We start from the raw sequence: 23257 nt of genomic DNA on the forward strand, positions 1-23257 counted from the left end.
CTGATATCTTGCTGGGCATGTGGAAGTTGGGCTGAAGAGTCTGTTTCAGTGCTAACTCTAATTACACTCAATCGCCACTTTATGAGGTATACCAGCTCATTAAATCAAATATCTAATCAGCCAATCATGTGGCTGCAACTCAATGCATAAAAGCATGCAGACATGAGGATTGGAGGATAGCCAATGGCATTCCACTGTTTATGAAAAACTCTAAAAATAAAGCAGGAAATTATAGGCCAGTGAGCCGAACATCATTAGTGGTGTAGGGTGAGGTAATTGGTGGAAATGTACAGAACATCATTCACAGCCACTGACATTCAGATGGGGGTCACTTTAAGAGGCTGGTCTGATGTGATGATGTAATTTGGTAAAGTACTTTTAGCATGCTTTGTCTTCCGTGTTAGGAGTACAATAAATCAATTGCTGTGGTTTTTCTAAAACATAAAATGCCTCCACCATTTTTATTTGCAAAAACTCACAATGGTGACCCTGATGCTCCAGGATGATTCCAGAGTTGCTGAACATGTCAATCAACACAGTCGCTTTGAAACTGCCAGAGTTTAGAGAGTAAAATGCTCGTTATTTTACGGCCAAGGCCCAATTAGCATTGTGAGCAATCACTGCTGACAACACCAACTCCATGGCTCAGCAATTCCGTGGCTGTGAGCGTGGTGAGTCTACTTGAACACCTGCCTGAACACCAGGAATTCCAATCGCTGAAAGCTCACCTTTCACAGACATTTGGACTACTGGAGTCTGATCACGCCAGACAGTTCCTCTCCTTGCACGGCCTCAGGGATGCTAGGCCGTTGGAGCTAATGGACCACATGCTGTCTCTCCTGAGGAATCACCATCCTTGTTTTATTTTCAAGAACTCTTCATGCAGCAAATGCCTGATCAATTTCACGTAGCCCTCACTAATGTACCTGTGAAGGACTAAACGGAGCTTGCTAAAATGGCTGATGGTCTACACTGAGCCAGGGAGCAGTAGGTCATTCCTCCTCTTTTTTCTACCTCAATAAGTCCAGTCACCATGTTTGCTTTGGTACGAATGCTGACCACCTTGCAGCTTCAACGGTGCCAGCGCATTGGACATCAGAGTCTGTGAACACCATGGGTTCCAGCTGCCAGAGTTGACTACTATTCATTACAGATGCCCTTTCAGGCTGATGCTTCCTGTGTGGCACTTGTGCTCAAGTGAGTGTGCTGCTACCATCACCTATGGATTAGAAAGCGATGAGCAGCGAAGCCTTGCTGGAGGCCACCAACACCAGTAGGATCCAGACTCACGGGACACATTGGGTGACGCTCTGCTTCACTTGTCGACGTTACACATGGGACTTCTTCCTGGCTAAAGTGGCTAGAGCACTACTCAGTGTAGATTTCCTGAGTGCTCAAGGACTATTAGTCAATCTTAAGAACTGATAGCTTCTGGATGTCAAGGACTTTAGTCATTACCCTGCTCCCCCAGTACCTTCCCCACAATGACTCTGTCAAGCATATGTGAGTTTACTCAACTGCTGGATGAATTCTCAAACATCACCACTCACCTCTCCACTATCGCCACAAAACATGGGGTCAGGCACCACGTCCTACAACTGGCCCACTAGTCCATGTGCTGCTGTGTAGACTGGAGCCAGAAAAGCTGGCAACCACGAAGGCTGAGATTGCCAACATGAAAAGAGTTGGCATTGGACACAGGTCAAATAGTCCCTGCGCTTTGACCCTCAATATGGTCCCTAAGTCTGATGGTGGTTGCCACCTGGTCCAACACGTCCAAGACTTTTTACACGTTTAGCAGAAAAGCAAGTACTTTCCTGGAGGAACAGAGTTTGATTTGGCTATATGCATTGCTATTCATGTGTGGTTGAATGACAATTAAACTTGAACTTCCAAACTGGTATTTGTGCTGTACACAGCACACAATTACCACACCAGCAATACCCAAGGTCCAATTCCTACACATAGGAGTTTGGTGGATCCACAAGTTGTTCAGTACCAAACTTTGTTCTTTCTCTTCTCAGCTGCTGTGTTGGAAGAGTGGAGAGCCAGAAATCCATGAATTGTGACAGCACAGAGGGGTTTATGTGCCCGGATTCCGTGTCTCTACTGTTATCCATCGCAGCTGGTAAATGAACCACGAGGTGGAGTCTGGTTCAACACAGAGGAAGTGACACCATTGTCACCAAGGATTCCAAGCACACCTTGAAGAAGTTTTGCCATCGGACCCAGCTGACTGGAGACCAGAAATACAGCCACTGTTCCCTTGTTATAGACAATATCAGTTTGGAAAATGAAGGCCCTTAGTTTTTCAGAATTGAATTTGACAATGGGGTTTCTCACGCCTGTGGCACGGCTCCATGATTTTGGTAAGTGTGCTGAGCGAACATCATTCAGCTGATGTTCAGCAGTCGGTGGGGAATGGTATAAGCTATGCTGGTACCTCGTCCACACAAACCATAGTTTAGTGCAATACCACATCTGAGTAACAAACTTAAGTAATGGATTTTGCCTCCAGCTCATCACAACCTCTGATTCTTTTTCCAAAGTCATTGATGAAAATGTTTAGATTCAGCCCAATACATCTCAATAATCACATTAAAAGGCCCAGATAGAGTGGACGTGGAGAGAATCATTCCAATAGTTGGCGATTCTAGGATCAAAGGGCACAGCCTCGGAATACAGGGACATGCCTTTAGAACAGGTATAAGGAGGAATTTCTTCAGCCCGGGGATGGTGAATCTGTGAAATTCATTGCCGTATATGACTATGGAGGTCAAGTCATTGAGTTTATTTAAAATGAAAGATATACCATGGAGACCATACATAGCAGAGTAAGGCCATTCTGCCCATCGAGTCTACTGCACCATTCCATCATGCCTGATTGACTATCGCTCAACTCTGATTTTCCTGGCTTCCCCCTGTAACCTTTGACATTGTGACGATTCTAAAACCTATCAACTTCCACTTTCAATATACCCAGTAACCTCTCTTTGTAATTCATACCCCCAAGCCAAGGCAATATCCTGGTAAGTCTTTTCTGAACTCATTCCAGTTTTTTTTTATATAACAGGGTAACCTCAACAGTACACATTTTTTACTACAAGATTGGTCCTTATCTTTCTCTGGAGATGAATAAACAACATTTTGGGACAAGACCCTTCATCAGGACTGTGAAGTGCCTTTTCCACTTATCACCTCCCAAATTCTTACTTCACCCTCCCTCACCCATCTTCTAACTTGTCCTCCTCCCCTCTCCCCACCTTCTTATTGTGGCATCTTCCGCCTTCCTTCTAGACTTGATGTAGGGTCTTGGCCTGAAACGTCAACTGTTGATTCGTTTCCATAGCTGCTGCCTGACCTGCTGATTTCCACCAGCATTTCATGTGTGTTTCTCTGGGAGACAGGGGGAATCGGGATCAAGGCGTTGGAGTGGGAATACCAGCTCGGAGTGACCCCTGGGGCTGGGCACTCAGACTCACGTGTTGTTGAGCCCGGGGTGATCCAGGTCGTGGCAGACAGCGGAGGTCATCAGGATCAAGATCTGGATGGGTTTCAGCCGGGCCTGAGATGACGAGAGAGAAGGATGGGGTCAGTGTACGTCTGGGCTCACACCTCCCCCTTTCCCATCACAACACGTCACCCAACTGGGGCTCCCTGCCCCCAACATCTCTCCAACACCTCCAAATCAGGGGGGAGTGTGAGGAGGGAGTGCTGTGGGAGGGACAGTGAGGAGCAAGTGTGGTGGAGGGGTGGTGAGGAGGAAGGGGCAATGAGGAGGGTGCGGTGGGGAAGGAGTGCTACTCCGCAGGAGTGAACCTGACCATAGTGATCGTTACAGAGGGCTAGTATGGACGGGATGGTCGGAACGTGCTCCCATACATCCACCTGCAGCTCACACAGTTGGATCATGCCATGCATCGTCTGGGTGATGCAGAAGGAGTGGCGGAAGTTGTGGAACGGATTCTCCCTGTAGTTCTCCTGGACACTCAGCTGTGGCACAGAGAGAGGGTGCAGACAGTTACAGACCCTTCGGTCCATCAGGTTCCTGCTGGTGCTCCAGCCTCATACTTGTCCAATCCCTCCATCAGGGGCTGTGTATCCTCCCCTCCTCAGCCCCTAACTACCCTCCCTCTGTCCAACATCAACAAGCCCCCAGTGGGATCGGGATGGGATCGGTTTGTGGTGGGATCAGGGGAGGATCCCTCTGTTCCATCACTGGGTTCAACCTCATCGAACAGAAACAATTAACCCCTCCCCCATCTCCTGGCCCTGTAACCCCCTTCAACCCCATTAGCCCCTCCATCTCTGTCACCCCCACTGGCGTCTGCACCCCTTCTCATCTCTGTGACCCCCTCCGGCACGCATCGCCATCCCATCTCTGTACATCTGGAAGGGTAAGGGGAAGGATGCAGATGAAGAGGTAGGGAAGAAGAAAGAGAGAAAATAGAGGGAGAGGCATTAGAGGGAAAAATTAAGAGAGATCAGAGAAGAATACAGAAATGTATAATAATCGAAAGCCCTGCCCCACTCCCCCAACTCTTTCACAGAGAGATGGATGGGAAAAGGAGAGAGGGAGAGAGAGATGAATCAGGAGAATGATGAAGAGTGAGATGAGGGAGGTGCAACAGACAGAGGGAGGGGCATTAGCCAGGTAGACAGGAAGGGTTTGGGATGGGGATCTTGTGGATGAATGGTTCCTGGGAGGGGTGGATGAGGAGAGGATACCTACCAGCCATCGCTTCAGAGTGATGCCATTGATGTTAAACTGGTTGACCAGGCCCAGACTGTGGAACATGTACTCGATACAACTCAGCATCTGTGGGGAGAGCAGAAACACATCCAGATCCAGACCCTATCCCACCCCCAATCTTCCCCCTTCTCCCCAGTCCTCCTCATCCCCAACATAACCCACCGGGGCTGGAGCCGACATTTCCTGGGGGAAGCTGTTGTGGTCTGGGACTCTCTGCTTGAAAGGGGGTGGGGAGGAATGGTGTGAGAGCAGATCTGAGGATGCAAATGAGAGAGAGAGAGAGAGAGAGAGAGAGAGAGAGAGAGAGACAGAGACAGAGAAAGAGAGAGAGAGTGAGAGAGTGAGTGAGAGAGAGTGAGAGAGAGACAGAGAGAGAGAGAGTGAGAGAGAGAGAGAGAGACAGAGAAAGAGAGAGAGAGTGAGAGAGTGAGTGAGAGAGAGTGAGAGAGAGAGACAGAGAGAGAGAGAGTGAGAGAGAGAGTGTGTGAGTGAGAAAGTGAGAGAGAGAGAGTGAGTGAGAGAGAGAGTGAGAGAGAGAGTGTGAGACTGAGAGGGAGAGAGAGTGAGAGAGAGGGAGAGAGAGTGAGAGAGAGTGAGAGAGTGAGAGAGAGAGTGAGAGAGAGTGTGAGACAGTGTGAGAGAGAGACAGAGAGAGAGTGAGAGAGTGAGAGAGAGAGTGAGAGAGAGAGTGAGAGAGTGAGAAAGAGTGAGAGAGAGAGAGTGAGAGAGAGAGTGAGAGAGAGGGAGAGAGAGAGTGAGAGAGAGAGAGAGAGTGAGAGAGAGAGTGTGAGACAGAGACAGAGAGAGAGAGAGAGAGAGTGAGAGAGGGAGAGAGTGTGAGACAGTGAGAGAGAGAGAGTGAGAGAGAGAGTGAGAGAGAGAGTGTGAGACAGTGAGAGAGAGAGAGAGACAGACAGACAGACAGACAGACAGAAAGAGAGAATGCAGCAAAGCTGAGAAATTGTAGAGGATGAAATGCAGGGAATGAGAGAATGGAGAGAGATTTAAGAAATTGAAATGACAAAAAAAGTGAGAGACTGGAAATAAAGAGAGAGTGATGAATATTTGGGAGAAAGTGAGCGAGTGAATGAAGCAATAGATGGAGAGAGGGTGGGAGGGAAGGGAGAGAGAGCTGCAGTGAGTGAGGGAATTGGGGAAGGGAGGGAGATAGAGAGCACAACAGAATTAAAAAAGAGAAAGAGAAGGAGGTAGAGAGAAACTGATGAAAATGAGTGATTGGGAGATGGGTGAGAGAAAGACAGGATTGAGTGATTGGGGAGAGAGGTTGTGTGCATTTGACAGACTGGGGGGTAGTGACATGGGTTGTGTTGAGAGACTGGGGAAGAGAGGTGACAGGTTGTGTACATTTGAGAGACTGGGGAAGAGAGGTGACAGGTTGTGTACATTTGAGAGACTGGGGAAGACAGGTAACAGGTTGTGTACATTTGAGAGACTGGGGCAGGGAGAGGTGACAGGTTGTGTACATTTGAGAGACTGGGGAAGAGAGGTGACGGTTTGTGTACATTTGAGAGACTGGGGAAGAGAGGTGACAGTTTGTGTACATTTGAGAGACTGGGGAAGAGAGGTGACAGGTTGTGTACATTTGAGAGATGGGGGAAGAGAGGTGACAGGTTGTGTACATTTGAGAGACTGGGGCAGGGAGAGGTGACAGGTTGTGTACATTTGAGAGACTGGGACAGGGAGAGGTGACAGGTTGTGTACATTTGAGAGACTGGGGAAGAGAGGTGACAGGTTGTGTACATTTGAGAGACTAGGGAAGAGAGGTGACAGGTTGTGTACATTTCATAGATTGGGACAGGGAGAGGTGACAGCAGAATCAAAGACCACACCCATCCTGGACATTTCCTCTTCCATCGGACAGAAGGTACAAAACCCTGAAAGCATACACCACCAAGATCAAGGACAATTTCTATCTTACGATTTTCAGACTCTAGAATGGACCTTTTATGTGATAAGATGGATTTTTGAGCTCACAATCTCCCTCGTTATGATCTTGCACTTTATCGTATTCCTGCACTGCACTCGTTTGGTAGCTTCTACACTTTATTCTGTGTTGTTATTGTTTTGCCTTGATCCAGCTCAATGCACTGTGTAGTGATCTGATCTGTATGAACAGTATGCAACGCGAGCTTTTCACTGTATCTCAGTGCACGTGACAATAACAAGCTAATAAAAATTCCAAGCAGAGTTGGCCAAGTACAATAACATTGTGTTCAAACAGGGAATCCCCCATGGAGTGGGACTCGATGAGGAACTGCACCTCATGGCCCGGTGATGGACTCTTGCTGTGCTCAGAAGCTCCGCCTCTGAAATTCCCGATGCCTACCTCGTTGGGAGCCCACTGCCAGATGTCGAAGGTTGGCTTCTTCAGTGCCTCGATGGTCTCTGGAGAGAGGGTGTACTGGGAGGGAGAGGCACAAGGAGGAACAGGAGGTCAGTGCACGAGGGCAACATCTCCACGTCAAAGCCACATGCGTGTCTTAAACCTCCGCCCCACCAAACCACACACCCCACCCCTGGCCTGGCGCCTCTTCACAGAAGCACATACCTATGTCTATGCAGACGGAAACACCGCTCAGTAAGATCTCATAAACAGCATTCTGGGACCCCAGAGAGAAACACTCCCCCACCCACCCCAGACTCCCCATTTGTGGCTGTGGGACTTTAACATGCACAGACCGGGCCTTGGATTAACGTCTCGTCTGGAGAAAGTGTGAGCTTTCCTCCTCAGTGCACCCTCCTAACCACCCCTCCCACAGCCCACGCTCCCTCCTCACAGCCCCCCCCACAGTGTTGTGCTCCCCACTCAGTGAGGGGCGGGCTGGCAGGAAGAGCAGTTCACAGAAACAGAGAGGGGTATAGGAGCTGGAGGGGTAACAAAGACTGGGAGGTGTGCGGGGGCTGGAAGGGGTATAGAGATGGGGAGGGGTGGAGGGGTAGAAGGAGACAAGGAGGGTTCTAGGTGCTGGAGAAGGTCACAGAGACTAGGAGGAGTGACTGAAGACATTGGGAGAGGGGGTTCTTACCTTGGGATATGAGGGAACGTCACGGCGAGGGGTGAGCCTCCTGCTGGCAGGGGGACACGGGGAGTCACAAATCCAGATGGGTCTGTGGGAGAGAGAGACAGAGAGATCAGCTTTCAGCATTCATTCCTCACCCCAATCCCACGACCCTTCACAATGCTACTCGACGACTAGGGTCCACTCACCCTGAGCCTCAGTCCCTCCCTCCGTGTGTCCCCTTCCCTCTGTCCAACACTGACGACCTCGCCCCACATTTCCAGGGTGTTCTCAGAGTTGCTGAGAAAATTCTGTAGAGGTTATTTTTTCGGACGCTGGTGACCCACGGTTGTCCATCACCTCTCGAGGAGCTCAATACAGTCCAGAACAGGGTAGGCCGGTCAATCAGCACCGCACCTACCCACCCTAAACACCTCACCCTCACCCTCTGCCACTGGCCCACCACGGCTGCAGTGTGCAGCGTCTACAGAACCCTCTGCTGTTAGTCGCCCGGGCTACTCGGACATTATCTACATCCGCACCACTTACTACCCAGAAGGATGAGGGCAGCTTTATGTCTGTGGGGACAGTTTGCCCCCTCCTCTACTGCCACTCGGAAATCTGTGTGTCATTCCTTCACCGTCGCCGGGTCTGAACCCTGGGACTCCCTCTCTCCCCCACAGTACCGTGGACTGCGGCGGTTCGAAGGGGCGACTCAGCCCCACCTTTGAGGGAGGCGAGAGGGAGCCGATAAATGCTGATCTGGCCCAATGAGAGGGAAGAATTCACCCTGAGGACATGGATCGGACGGAGGCTGGCCTCTTGTGTACCTCCTACCTCTTGGCAAGCTCTTCCCGCAGCCTTTCGATCTCCCCCTGACACTTGGCGATCTCGGCTCTCCTCCCGCTCTCCACTGCAACACAATCCAAGCCATTCCCGATTAACCGCCTCGTCTTCCGGGTCGGTGGGATCCTGGGATCAGCCTGTGCTGAGGACGCCCACGGAGGAGGGCAACGATCACGGGGAGCGATCGAACGGGAGCGTCGGCGTGTGGGCTGCCCCGATCCGCCATTCGGTCACGGCTGATTTACTATCCCTCTCAACCCCGTTCTCTCGCCTTCTCCCCGTAACCTTTAACACCCTTACTAATCACAAAATTACTAATTGCAAATGTTGTGAAGAAAGATGTTACAAAGTCACGAATCAAAAGGTTGAGCGTGGTGGGACTGGTGTTCTGAGCTGCGCGTGTTTCAGTGCAAGGAGTGTTGCAGGAAAGGCGGCCGAGTTTAAGGCACGGGTCAGCACGGGGAATTATGACATTTTAGCCATCTTTGAGATTTGGTTGTGGGGGGAGGCAGGGCTGGCAGCTCAGTATTTCGGGGTTCCATTGTTTTAGACGAGTCAGATCGACCGGGGGTGGGAGGGGGGGGGGGTGATGAAAGGGCTGGGGTGGCATTACTGGTCAGGGAAAATGCCACGGCAGTGATCAGTCAGAACAGACTGGAATGTTCATCCACTGAGACTTTATGGGTAGAACTGAGGAATAAGAAAGTTATGACCACTTTAATGGGATTATATAGAATAGTACAGCACAGTACAGGCCCTTCGGCCCACAATGTTGTGCCGACCCTTAAACCCTGCCGCCCATATAACGCCACCTTAAATTCCTCCATATACATATCTAGTAGTCTCTTAAATTTCACCAGTGTATCTGCCTCCGCCACTGACCACTCAATAATCCCTGGGATTTAGAAGAGCAAATTTGTAGTGAGATCGCAGACTGTTGCAAAAAACACAAGGTTCTGTGGATTTATCCACCACAATTTGCTTCAGACAGCAAACAGCTCCTCCTCTGTAATCTGTGTAGGACCCATTACCCTGCCTCGGCATTGCCTCTCACCTGTATTCTCCATCTATTGACTGGGGCTCCCAGACTGTGAAAAGGGCTGGATGGGAAAGAGTTAGTCAAGAACGTTTCCTTAAATTCCAACAAAAGAGAGTGCAATAATAGATAGGGAATGAGGGAGGAGGGGGTAGCTGAATGACATTACTGTGGAAATGCCACGTTCCCCCCTCTCCCAGTCACTGAGGAGGGGGATGGAGTCCGTGGTCGGAGGTGCAGGGGTGGACAAACATCACTCACCCTCCACCCGTCTCTCCAAGACAGTCAGCTTATTCCGAATCTCACTCTCGATTTCGTCCACCCTCAGGTACCTGCAGAGGGGGAGGGAGGGAGGTAGTGAGGAGAGAGGGTATAGAGGGAATTTTCTGAGAAATTGGGGGGGAGTGCAAAAAGATTAAGATTAAAGATTGGATTTATTTGTCACATGTAACAACAAAACATTGATATGCACGGAGAAAGATGTCATTTTGAGTCAAAGACCTACATGGCCTGAAGATGTGGTGAGGGATGAGGGGAGGTTCAGCGAGAACACACGGAACAGAAGATGTTCTCTGACAGCCCGTTCCAGATAACCAACCCCTCTCCGTGTAAGGATAATTTTAATGTCCTGTGTGAAAGTAATTACCCCTCAGATGGGCTTGACCCTTCCACCCTCTGCCCCCTTGTTTTTGATACCCATACATGAAAAAAACATTAAAAATGAAAAACAATAACAAAATGCAGAATAAAGTGTTACAGTCGCGGAGAAAGTGCAGTGCAGGAAGACAAGGGCTACAATGAGGTAGATTGTGAGGTCAGGAGTCCATTTTATCATGCTTGGGGATCCATTAACAAGGTAAAACTGTCTCCCCTACATGTTTCCCACAAATCCTATAGACCTCTGCTAGGTCACCCCTCAGCTTCCACTGCTCCAGGGTAAACAGTCTCAGACTATCTGGTCTCTCCAGTCTCCTGATGTCCATGGAGTGGAGAGGGAAAATAAATCAGCCATGATGGGATAGCGGAGCAGAATTCTCTGTCTTGTGGTCTTGTGGGCCTGGCCACCAGAGGCAACGGGGACCGTCAGTGATGAAGGGGACAGAGAGCGCCGGTAATCACGTTCCCGCTTTCCGCTGTTCTCAATCCAGTACCTGGAGAGCTGGACGGTGACATCAGTGCAGAATTTCTGTAGGAGGACCTCTCTGTCTGTGAGTGAAATCAATAAATCAGCTTGTTATTGTCACAAGTGCCGAGGTACAGTGATGTTACATTCTGTCCACACAGATCATTTCCTCACATCAGTGCATCGACATAGTGCAAGGGTAAAACAGTATCAGTTACAATTGCCCAGGAAGCGCAGTCAGGCAGACGGCAAGGTACAAGGTAGATTGTGAGGTCAAGTGTCCATCTTATTGCACTAGGGGACTGTTCAATAATCTTATGACAGTGAGGTAGAAGTTGTCTTTGAGCCCGGTGGTACATGCTCTCAGGCTTTTGTATCTTCTGCCCGATGGGAGAGGGGAGGAGACAGAATGTCTGGGGATGGATGGGTCATTGATCACGCTGGCTGCTTCACCAAGGCAGAGGGAAATGTAAACAGAGTCCTTGGAAGGGAAGTTGATGCCTGCGATGTGCTCAGCTGTGTCCAACTCTCTGTAGTTCCTTGCGGTCACGGGCAGAGCAGTTGCCGTATCGAGCCCTGATGCACCGGGGCAGGAAGCTTTCCTTTGCGCATTGATAAAAATCGTCAAGGTCAACAGTGGCATGTTGAACTTCTCAAACCTCCGGAGGAAGTAGAGATGTTCGTGAGCTGTCTTGTCCGTGGGTGCAGATGTTTGAACCAGGACTACGGCCCGAGAAGCGACGGGGATAGAGTGATGGGCAAAACGCTGGTCTGGGCCAGTGAGGGCCTGATACAGGGAAGAATTTAACATTTAAAAATTGTTTACCTGAGGGCCCTGATGATGTAACAACAACCTTATATGGAGAACTATAAAACAAATATTTCATAATTAATATCCGTCACTTTGCTGAACACTCCCCCCACTGACTGAATCTCCTCCCACAGACACTCCGCACTCCCCATCACCAATTCCCCCCTCACCCACTGAATGCCCTCCCACAGCCCTCAGCTTTCCATAAAACTCCCTCCCACAGTACTCCCTCTTAGCGGTCGGTCCCACAGTGCTCCTTCCACACCCCACCTCCCGTAGCGCTCCCCCCTCACTACTCCTCCCCCAGCACGGACCTCGGTGCTAAGATGTACGGATTCGAACGTGCCAGCCTCTGGCTGAGGAGCGGGGAGTTAGTCGCTGCGCCAAGCGGCCCGACTGACCTGAGAAGCCCAGCAGCGGCACACAAGAGGTCCCGGACGTCGGACAGACTGGATAAGCGGCTGAAGATCACCTGGAATAGAGGGACGGGGAGGGGGGAAGGGCGGAACAGAAGAAGATGGGGGAGGGGAGGAAGAGGAGAGGGGGATGGAGAGGGGAATGAGGGGAGAGAGTAAGGAAGGGAGGAGGGTGAGGAAGAGAGAGGTGGGAAAGGGGAAGAAGGGCGGAGAGGTGGGAAAAGACGGGAGAGGAGGAGGGGAGGGGAAGAGGGGGAGAGGGGAGGGGAAGAGGGGGAGAGGGGAGAGGAGGAGGGAAGAGGCAGTCACGACAGTCATCTCTGTGCTGGTCTGCCTCATCACACATGGGGCAAGTGTTCTAGGGTTCGGTCCTGGGGAGGTGGGTGCATGGATAGGGCAGAGACCCTGGAACTGCTTTTGGACCTCTGGCGAGTGTTCATTGGGTCATGGGGCCAAATCACCGCTTCCTCTGCTTCTGTGTCAGGGTCATTCGGCTGAACGATCTCCCTCTCCTCTCCCTCCGCTGCTCCTGTCTCCTAACAGGCTGGAGAGGGGGCACACTGGTTTTTCTAAGCCCCGACCCACCACACCCCCTCCCCAGGCATGAGCACATCGGGCTTAGTTATCCCAGCCTGAAATGACTTGGTGCAATTCAGGGAAATACACTCTGGGAGCTTGTGAGAGGATACAGGAGTGGTTTACCAGAATGTTTCCCAGGACGAGAGTGCTTGACTCTGGCAGGGAGACCAGAGGTGATTGGAAAGATCCCCTTGGAGCCAAGGATAATAGTACCACACTGGAAAAGGTTTTTCCATCCACCATATTGTGCCAAACTATTAAAACTGATGTCACCCAACTCCTTCTCCCCACATCTCTCCATTGTCCACACATTCCTGCACCTGTCTAATTGACTATTAACCACCTCTGTCGTATCTGCCTCTACCAGGCGGCACATTCGAGACAAAGTCGCTGCTGTCCACTCCATACATACCACTTATCATATCGTACCCCTCTGTGAAGTCTCATTTCCCTTTGCTCCAAAGAGAAAAGCCCTAGTTCACTCAATCTACCCTCAGAAGACATGCTGCCTAATCCAGGCAGCAACCTGGTAAATTCCCTTGGCTTCCACATCCTTCCTAAATTGAGGCGACCAGAAGTGAACACAATACTCCAGTGTGTTTTAATCAGAGTTTTATCGAGCTGCAATATCACCTGGCGGCTCTAGAGCTCAATCCCGTGACTAATGAATGCCAAAACACCAAGCATCTCCTTATCAACCCTGTCAACACAGTATTCCACATATTGATCTCCCGAAGTGGATCATTTCACACATCCCCGGAATAAATTCTGGGACACGAATTATTCATGTCACAATTCACCTTCAGAGATGAGCAAACCCACGGCCCGTTGGGATTGGATGTGTGTGTCAGAAACGAGCCACGCTCCCGAATAATGGCTTTAAGACAAATTCAAGGAAACAAAGTTTATTAACAGTTCTGCAGAGCTGGGCCCCCTCAGAGAAGGGAACCCTGAACTTACAGGGCAGCAGGTTTTATCCTTCTTCCTTACCACCCCCCCCTCCCTGACTCGGGAGGTACACATTGTTTTCCCATTCCGTATTTGGAGTTGTTTTTTTACACGTTTCTGTAAAACAATAGTCCATATCTCAGGACTTCAATGATTCCACAAACAGTTAATCTTGTCAGGGCTTCTGCATTCATAATTAAATCACATTTGTCCTTTGACTTTAACCCAGACCTCTTTCAGAAACGCACATCTTAATTTTGAATCTTACAATTCCACCCTTTTTCTTTTTAAGATGTGTGTTTCAGCTAGCATTTCTATCACTTTCCAGGGGGCCCACCGTCCTTCCTCTGCCCCCCGTGGAGGGTCAGCTTTCTTCTTTAATAGCATAAGTTTTAGCTCATTTGTTCCATGTTGGGATATCACTACTGCCTGGAGCTGGAATATACTGCGCCTGATCAGTGTTCGTAAACAAGGAATCACACACGGCAAAAGTAAGAGAATCATTAGACCCCCGCCTGCTACTAGGAGAGCGGTGCGCCACCAACTACCTCCCAGTAGCCCGTCTAGCCAACTCATGTTCCCCAGGGATCTCCAGGTTTGTACTGGCACGTGGGCACGTGGGCCAGTTTCCGAATTTTGTCGGATATTTTTAACACGGCCTTTCCACTGTCGTCAATCTTGAGGCAACAGTTTGTAAGATTGAACTTCCCACATACTCCGCCTTCAGAGGCCAATAGGTAATCCACAGCCAGCCTGTTCTGGTATATTGCTGTTCGCATCTGGCTCTGCTGTTTTGCCAACAGCTCCAATGCCAGTGCCGTGCTGAGGTATTGCTATTGCCTGAAGTTGTGACACACTTCGTCTTATTAGTGCTTGTACACAGGGAATGAGGCAGGGTAAAAGCATCAAACTCATTAATCCACCTCCCACCATCCAGAGTACTGTTCGCCACCAACCGCCGTTATTATAGACCTGATAGTACGGCTTACCATTTTCCCAACACCCTTCTGCTTTTATCATAACAACGGTCATTTACATGCGAGTGGGACACAAATGATCCTGGGAACACCCTCTGCCCCACTCGTACCACGGTTCTGCACTTGTCACATTTCCCTTCAATTTCCCCGACATATAGAATCAAATATATTACAGTCAATAATGTTACAGTCCACATAGAGTTCATTTTTGCTGCCTTTTTAGCTTCACCACCAACGGTTCTTCACCGGGAACACAGGTCCACTCAGTGCGGCTTTCGGGCTTCACCGGTCCTTTTACCCTGGATGCGTGTGTCCACCCTTTTTCTTTTGTCCGAACTGCCGCCTCTGTTGTTAGCAGGACCTGGAAAGGGCCTTCCCACTGTGGCTGTAACTTCTCCGGCTTCCAGGTCCTTACCAGAACCCAATCTCCAGGCACGATCTGATGTAAAGCAAAGTCGAGCGGCGGAGTCTGGGCCAAGAGACCCTTTTTCCGCAGTTCTGCAAAGGAACGGGACAAGGCCAGTAAATTGTTCTTTACAAATAAATCACCCCCCTGTAGTGTGGGATACCCCTCTATTTTATTCCAACATGGCAGTCCAAAGAGCATTTCATAAGGAGATACTCCTATGTCCTTCCGGGGCACTGTACGTATTCTCAGGAGAGCAATCGGCAAACACTTGGTCCATGGTAGCTTGGTTTCCAACATCAACTTGGTTAGCTGTGCCTTCAGGGTGCTGTTCATTCGTTCTACTCTTCCCGAACTCTGGGGATGCCACGGGGTATGGTACTTCCATTCGAACGCAAACATGTCACGACTGCTCTCTTCTAGCGGGCAACTCCAGAAGGCGTCTTTTAGATCTATTACACTGAACCATTCATGGTCAGGGGAGATCTTACTCATCAGTGTGTAAGGGTTGGGCACTACCGGGTATTGGGTTTGGACTACTGCATTTAGGCCCCGCAGGTCTTGTACCATCTGATAAGTCCCATCTGGCTTTTGCACTGGGAGTATTGGGGTATTATATGGTGACATACATTCCTCCAGTAGTCCGTCAGCGATCAATCCCTCAATCACCGGCTGCAGCCCTTTTCTTCCTTCCATCGCAATGAGGTACTGCTTCCTTCTCACTGGGTGACTGTCCAGTAACAAGGTAATCTGTAAAGGGCTGATGTTCAATCCTCCCCTGTTTCCCTCTCTATACCATACCTCGGGCTCTATTTTCTGATCGTCCTCTTCTTTTAATGCGAATAATTTTACTATTATTTCTCCATTGCTTGGCACGGTTCCAATACCCAATTGAACTTGAAGATCTCTTCCTAATAGATTAAATCCTGCCGAGGGCAGCAGGAGAAGGTCTTGCCTTGTTGCCCTATCTTCATATCCGACTTCCACGTTGTCCACAATTTGCACTTGTATTGTCTTTCCTCCGATACCGGATACCCCCATTACTTTTGTTCCTGTCCGGGCGCCGGGGGGTATCTGGATTACGCTAGATCTTTCGGCACCCGAATCTACCATAAAGGTTGTATCTGACCCTTGGGGACCTACTTTTAAATTTACCAGGGGTTCCTGCCGATAATTCATCCCCAAGGGGTGGAACCCCCGACCACCCTAGTCTTCATCTTCCATCATGACGTACGAGCGCACTTCCCGTCGGTATCTGGGGCACTCGTGCCTGAAGTGTCCTTCTTCGTTGCAGTGAAAACATCTTAAAGCTTAGCCCTCCTCCTTGCTCCTGGCTACTACCTCGATCCAACCATGATCCCCGTCTCTCTCTCTACTATCTGCGGTTACTTGTCGCACTGTCTGGACCATTATCCTTGCCGTCTTCTGCTTCTCTTCATCCCTTCTTACAAACACTTTCTGTGCCTCCCTAAGTAGTTCACTTAAGGGTTTAGTATTCCAATCTTCTAGTTTTTCCAGTTTTTTTTTAATCTGGCCATGCTTTCGATACAAATTCAACACGAATCAGCTGTTGGCCAACCTCCGTCTCAGGGTCTTCGATTTGCGGAGCGGTAGGGGGCACATATGGGGGTGGCAGGTGGTCGAGCACCTCCCATGTATTCTTTTTCTGTCCCCCTTCATTTATCATTTTCAATTTATAACTATTTGTCGTTGGTAACCAGCATAGGGCATAATCACTTTCTTCGGGTTTAACGTTAGGTTTTGAATTCACGTACAGATTAAGGGCTTGTTGTACCCAATCCTCGCTAGACCCGAACTTAGGCCACCACACAGCCGACCCTTGGATCGGCTGACGGGACCATAATTCACAGTACTGTATCATTTTTCTCTTTGACTTCCCTTTTCGCCTCCCGTAATCCCAATTTTCTAGCATCCGTCCCAACGGACTATCAGGGGGTACCCCGGGGTATTTTTCATCATTGGCACCTGGATTTCCTTTACCCTTTTCTCTCTTAGACCCCTTATTCCCCATCTCGAGGACTTGCTCGGTTCCAATCCACCCGCAGGCACCCCGTAATTCCACAATTCTCGTGCACTACGTCTCTGCAGGAATTTAATTTGAATGTGACCCACCTAGCTCGGTCACTCCTGTCCAATTCCGGAACCTGTATTCCCGCGATCGCCCAGGAATTTAACTGCAGGCACCCCGCAGTTCCACAATTCTCGTGTACTACGTCTCTACAGGAGGAATCACCTGCAGGAACCCCGCAGTTCCACAATTCTCGTGTACTACGTCTCTACAGGAGGATCCACCTGCAGGAACCCCGCAGCTCCACGATTCTCGTGTACTACGTCTCTACAGGAGGATCCACCTGCAGGAACCCCGCAGCTCCACGATTCTTGTGTACTACGTCTCTACAGGAATTCAATTTCTTACCTGGGTCCTGTGCACAGAAATTACTCGATCGCTCACTGTCTCAACTGCCTCGACAACCCCTCTTTGTTTCCTTGAGTCCGCCGGATATCACTCGCTCAAGCCGCGCGGGGCGACGAGCAAGGAATCAGGGACTGCCGAACTCGGCAGGGTGCACCTTCTCCAATGTCCTTCCTTGCCCCCCTCACGGCCGGAGTGTGGATCCTGGACGAGCACCCCAAGTTGTCAGAAACGAGACACGCTCCCGAATAATGGCTTCAAGACAAATTCAAGGAAACAAAGTTTATTAACAGTTCTGCAGAGCTGGGCCCCCTCAGAGAAGGGAACCCTGAACCTTACAGGGCAGCAGGTTTTATCCTTCTTCCTTACCACCCCTCCTCCCTGACTCGGGAGGTACACAGTGTTTTCCCATTCCATATTTGGAGTTGTTTTTTTACACGTTTCTGTAAAACAATAGTCCATATCTCAGGACTTCAATGATTCCACAAACAGTTAATCTTGTCAGGGCTTCTGCATTCATAATTAAATCACATTTGTCCTTTGACTTTAACCCAGACCTCTTTCAGAAACGCACATCTTAATTTTGAATCTGACATGTGGAAGAAGATTGTTCCATTTGATGACTGGTTCAGGAACAGAAGGTGGGAATGATGGGATTGATGAAGAGCTAGCACGGACTCTGAGCCGGCTGAAGCGCCTCCTTCCTGGATTCCCGGGTTTAGCAATGGGAAATATCCACTCCTGGGGACGATGACGTGATCGGAGCAAAAACAAAATGGTCGAGTAACTGCGGGGGTAGAACATTTTCCGTGGAGAGGTGAAGGGGAGATAATGTTCTGTTAGAAAGGAGGGGGAAGTGCGACGGAAACAAATCGGGTGGGAGCTTCCCAATAGAGAATAAACATCGGGAGAAGGAGATGGGGATCTGATTGGAAAGGCTATTTCAAAGGCTGGAATGAGAGGGATGGGCCGAATGGCCTCGCTACTGGCTGGCGATGGGAGAGACAGAACAGGCTGGAGATGTTTCCCGGGATCAGGAGAGACCCTCAGCGTGGAGTGGGATCAGTCACCCAGGCAGCGCACAAAACGAGCTGCCAGAACATTTTGACAAGACAGGGGAGCCTTTGTCTCAGTTACTGACCCAGCTCTCAGACTGTGACTGCGAGGAAAACCGGTTACATGTAAATTCCGTGTGGGAATGGGACTGCTCCATGCACCGTCACAGTTAGGATGGGCCTTATGGCCACCTCCTGGGGTTCAAGGAAATAACCAATCTTCTTCAGTGTCTAGGACCACCACTAGAGATCAACGTTTCAAATATCCCATCACACGTTCCCGAGGTCAGACACCAAGTGGAACTTCCACCACACCATCACAGATTTCTAGGATGAGACACAGAGTGAAGCTCCCTCCATACCATCCCAGCACACACTCCTGTGGTCAGAAACGGAGCAAAGCTCCCTCCACACCAATCGATCACACACTCTCGAGGTTAGACACAGAGTGAAGGTCCCTCCTCATCGTCTCATCACACACTCCTGGGGTCAAACACAGAGTGAATTTTCCTCCATACCGTCCCACCGTACATATCCATGTTACGGTAGGATTCCTATCCCGCGAACCCAGTTCTGGATAAGGGCGTACTCTATTCCTTCAAAGGATGAGCTGTTTCTGGGCGCTGATAATGAGGGATGAAGTGAGAAACCATTGGACAATAATCCCACCTTTCGAATCCTTCCATCCACCTCCAGGTGAATGACCTTGGGCAGGGCTGCGGAAGGGGCAGATCCCATAGTGTCTCAGAGAACCGTGTTCCAGAACAACCCTCGCGGAAATCGAATACAAAGCTGGGATCTCCGAGTCTCTTCTGCTCTCCCTCCCTCCCCCTTCTCTCTCTCTATCTCACTCACTCCCTCCGCTCCGTCTTCTCTCTCTCTCCCTCTCTCTCTCTCTCACTCACTCCGTCTCTCTATCGATCACAAACTGATTACTTCTCAATAACTATGGAGTTTGCTCTCCCCATCTCACACTCGCTGTCTCTCTCTTTCTCTCACTCTCTGCCACTTACACTGCCTCCCACTCCCTTTCTCTCTCTGCCTCGCACACAAAATGATTACAATCCCTCAGCAAACTCAATATGCTTTCCTCGCTATCTCTATCACTATTTCTCCACCTCTACCCCCTCTCTCACTCTTTCTCTCTCTCTCTCTGCCCTCTCTCTCACACTGACCGCAAACTGCTTTCTTCTCTCTCCCACCCTCTCCTCTCTGCCTCTCTCATGAGCTGATTACAACCTCTCTGCAACCCAGTTTCCAGGGTAACCCAGTCCTTGGCGTCTGAGGGATGGAAAATATTCATCATTGGCTCATTATCATCTCTTCTCTCTGCCTCTGGGAGCTTGGGGACAGCTGCTCGATCAGAACCCGTGGATGTTCATTGAACGGGTTCAGTTCTGAAGCCTGCCATGCCGGGGTGCTGGGTGCTGGGTTTGGGGGAGAGTGTGTCACCGTGTCTGCATCACAGGGGTTTAATCCTCAACAGATGTAAATCAGTCCTCAAAGCCGAGGTAATAATAGACAGACTGGGTGCTAATTAACATCACAGAAACCTCTCAGCAGCATCCCCGCTGACCTGTATTTACACGCTGCATGTGTGTCCACATTTCTTTCCAAAGCCCGAACCTTCTTAGCTTAACTCGAGGGAGACAGAATCAATAAACTGTGATTTCCCTGTCCCGAGAGGGTGTGACAACGATCAGGGAGCTTCACTCCGTGTCCGACCGCAGGACTGTGTGGAGGGAGCTTCAATCTGTGTCTGACCACAGGACTGTTTGGAAGGAGTTTTGCTCTATGTCTGACCCCTGTATTTTACAAAATATCTTTCTAAAATTCAGTGCTACAAGATATAGCGACGTGGCGGAGAGGAAGTCCGCCCTTCGTACAAATGAACAGGTGCTGTGTCTCACCGTGGCCGATGTAAGAAGAACCCTGTGCAGGGTCAACCAACGAAAGGCTGATGGATCAGACAACATCCCTGGTAGATTGCTCAGAGGATGTACAGACCAACTAGCAGATGTTCTCACTGACATCTTCAACATCTCCCTGAGCAGCACCACTGTTCCAACGTACTTCAAGGCCGCCACCATCGTCCCAGTGCCGAAGAAGTCTTCAGTGTCCTGCCTAAATGACTTCCGTCCCGTTGCACTCACATCCATCATCATGAAGTGCTTCAAGAGGGTCATCATGAGGCATATCAAGACCCTGCTACCCCCCTCACTGGACCCCCTGCAGTTTGCATACCGTCCCAACCGCTCAAAAGGTGACGCCATTGCCATCACCCTCCACCTGGCCCTAACCCACCTAGACAAAAAAGACACATTCATTCGGATGCTGTTCATAGACTTCAGTTCAGCATTCAACACAATCATCCCTCAGAAACTGATTGGAAAGCTGAGCCTACTGGGCCTGAACACCTCCCTCTGCAACTGGATCCTAGACTTCCTGACTGGGAGATCTCAGTCAGTCCGGATCGGGAGCAGCATCTCCAACACCATCACACTGAGCACGGGGCCCCCCAGTGTTGCTTGCTCAGTCCACTGCTGTTCACTCTGCTGACCCACGACTGTGCTGCAACACACAGCTCGAACCATATCATCAAGTTCGCCGATGACACGACCGTAGTGGGTCTCATCAGCAAGAACGAGTCAGCTTACAGAGAGGAGGTGCAGCGGCTAACGGACTGCTGCAGAGCCAACAACCTGTCTCTGAATGTGAACAAAACAAAAGAGATGGTTGTTGACTTCAGGAGGGCACGGAGCGACCACTCCCCGCTGAACATTGATAGCTCCTCGGTAGAGATCGTAAAAAGCACCAAATTTCTTGGTGTTCACCTGATGGAGAATCTCACCTGGTCCCTCAACTCCAGCACTATAGCAAGGAAAGCCCAGCAGCATCTCTACTTTCTGCGAAGGCTGAGGAAAGTCCATCTCCCACCCCCCATCCTCGTCACATTCTACAGCGGTTGTATTGAGAGCATCCTGAGCAGCTGCATCACTTCCTGGTTCGGAAATTGCACCATCTCGGATCGTGAGACCCTGCAGCGGATAGTGAGGTCAGCTGAGAAGATCATCGGGGTCTCTCTTCCAGCCATCACGGACATTTACACTACACACTGCATCCGCAAAGGAAACAGCATTATGAAGGACCCCATGTGTCCCTCATACAATCCCTTCTCCCTCCTGCCGTCTGGGAAAAGGCTCCGAAGCATTCGGGCTCTCGCGACCAGACTATGTAACAGTTTCTTCCCCCAAGCTATCATTCTCCTCAATATCCAAAGCCTGGACTGACACCTTGCCCTATTGTCCTGTTTATTATTTATTGTAAATGCCTGCACTGTTTCTGTGCACTTTACGCAGTCCTGGGTAGGTCTGTAGTCTAGTGTAGCTTTCTCTGTGTTGTTTTTTTTTTACGTAGTTCAGTCTAGTTTTAGTACTGTGCCGTGTAATACCATGGTCCTGAAAAATGTTGTCTCGTTTTTACTATGTACTGTACCAGCAGTTATGGTCGAAATGACAATAGAAGTGACTTGACTTGATATACAAACCAGAGACTAATACAATTACTACACTACAAATAGACAATACACATTAAACCAAAATGTTTCCATCTCTGTCGATGATGGCACTAACCCCCCGCCCCAGCCCCCACGAGAAGCCCACGATCCCGGAACGCCCCTAAGGTCGCCGTGGACCTTATTTACCCGGGAACGAATGTACTTCCTAAACATTGCCAGACAGTTTGCCCGGGCAGATCCCTCCGCCACCCGTTTCCAAGACCCACGGATGGCTGATCTCGCCAGCCCCAGGAGCAGATTGACAAGGACATCCTCATCCCTCCATGTCCCCTCCTTACTGGATGACCGTATATAAATAGGGTGGGGCTAAAATGTAACCAGACGGCGAGAAGCAGCCCACGCAGATACGAAGAAAGGGGCTGCAGCCTCGCACACTCCATGCATTGTGGTCCAAGGTCTCCTCTTTGCACCTGGGAGATCCGTGTACAAACTAAATAATTTATTACAGGGCACTGCTCTATGCAACAGCCTCCAGCCCATGTTCTTCATGGGAAGAAATGCCCCGTAAAGGGACTTCCATTCGGGACTCCCCTCACCTCCAGGTGGAAAGTCGGCCCGCCATGGCGTGTCGGGACGGTGGACAAGGGCTGGGAAGTGGAAGGTGTGGAGCAGCAACCCATACAGGTACCTCCTACATGCATCCCTGAATGGGATTGTGGGTGTCGAGGAGCGACGGTTCAAGTTGTGTGGCTCGGCTCTCAGATAAGATTGCGGAGCCTGGGCCCGACAAACAGTTCCGGCGGTGCAGAGGTGAGCCCAGCCTGAGTCGTTCCACTCACCCGAGCAGCACCGGCATCAGTTGTGGAAGGGCAGGGGTCGGCCAGGACTCCGCCCTCTGCCAGAGAAGGGGATTCTGGGCCCGAGGCAACCATGTTCCAGACTCTCAGTGAGTCCTGATTGAAGCCGGGCAGAATCCGCAAAGCAGCACGGCTGACGCCCCCCGGGTGGTAGCTGCATCTCTTCGTAAAGACAGCAGCCCCTCCGGAGGAAGAATGTCGCCAATACGTGCCACCTGGGAGGGTGCTCGGCGTACAGGAATCTCTGCAGGGTCCTGAGGCGGGGAGAGGCCAGTCGCGGACGTACATACACCAGCGACTGTCCGCCCTCTTCCAATGGGAGACTCTGGACCGCTGCGGAGACCCAGGGTTTCCTGTTACAGTACCTCGGAAGAAGTCCACTAACTTCCTCTGCATTCTCCCGACAAAAGGGGCAGGTGGAGCCAAGGTGACCATCCGGTACCAGAACATGGAGGCCACCAGCTGGTTTATGACCACCA

The 23257-nt window shown here is 50.2% G+C and overlaps 2 protein-coding genes across 2 annotated transcripts in view; both read right to left on the reverse strand.

Moving 5' to 3' along the window:
• Positions 1-2112: 2112 nt before the first annotated feature.
• LOC140726242 (high affinity cGMP-specific 3',5'-cyclic phosphodiesterase 9A-like) lies at positions 2113-8573 on the reverse strand. Its single transcript, XM_073042393.1, has 7 exons — positions 8563-8573; positions 7801-7882; positions 7101-7175; positions 4733-4819; positions 3889-3993; positions 3483-3565; positions 2113-2443 (listed from the first exon to the last, which is right to left on the reverse strand). Exons 1-7 carry the CDS (start codon positions 8571-8573, stop codon positions 2113-2115), a joined length of 774 nt encoding a protein of 257 aa, XP_072898494.1.
• The window catches only part of LOC140732449 (high affinity cGMP-specific 3',5'-cyclic phosphodiesterase 9A-like), a 208445-nt gene continuing 193729 nt past the window's right edge, over positions 8542-23257 (reverse strand). Inside the window, exons 4-7 of the mRNA XM_073055125.1 lie at positions 11605-11645; positions 10807-10861; positions 9917-9987; positions 8542-8686 (exon numbers count right to left, since the gene is read on the reverse strand). Of these exons, the coding sequence (XP_072911226.1) occupies positions 8607-8686; positions 9917-9987; positions 10807-10861; positions 11605-11645 (247 nt within the window). The 3' untranslated portion in view covers positions 8542-8606. The remainder of the gene's footprint in view (positions 8687-9916; positions 9988-10806; positions 10862-11604; positions 11646-23257) is intronic.

This window comes from Hemitrygon akajei, chromosome 1 (assembly GCF_048418815.1).
Source record: "Hemitrygon akajei chromosome 1, sHemAka1.3, whole genome shotgun sequence".
Classification (NCBI taxonomy): domain Eukaryota; kingdom Metazoa; phylum Chordata; class Chondrichthyes; order Myliobatiformes; family Dasyatidae; genus Hemitrygon; species Hemitrygon akajei.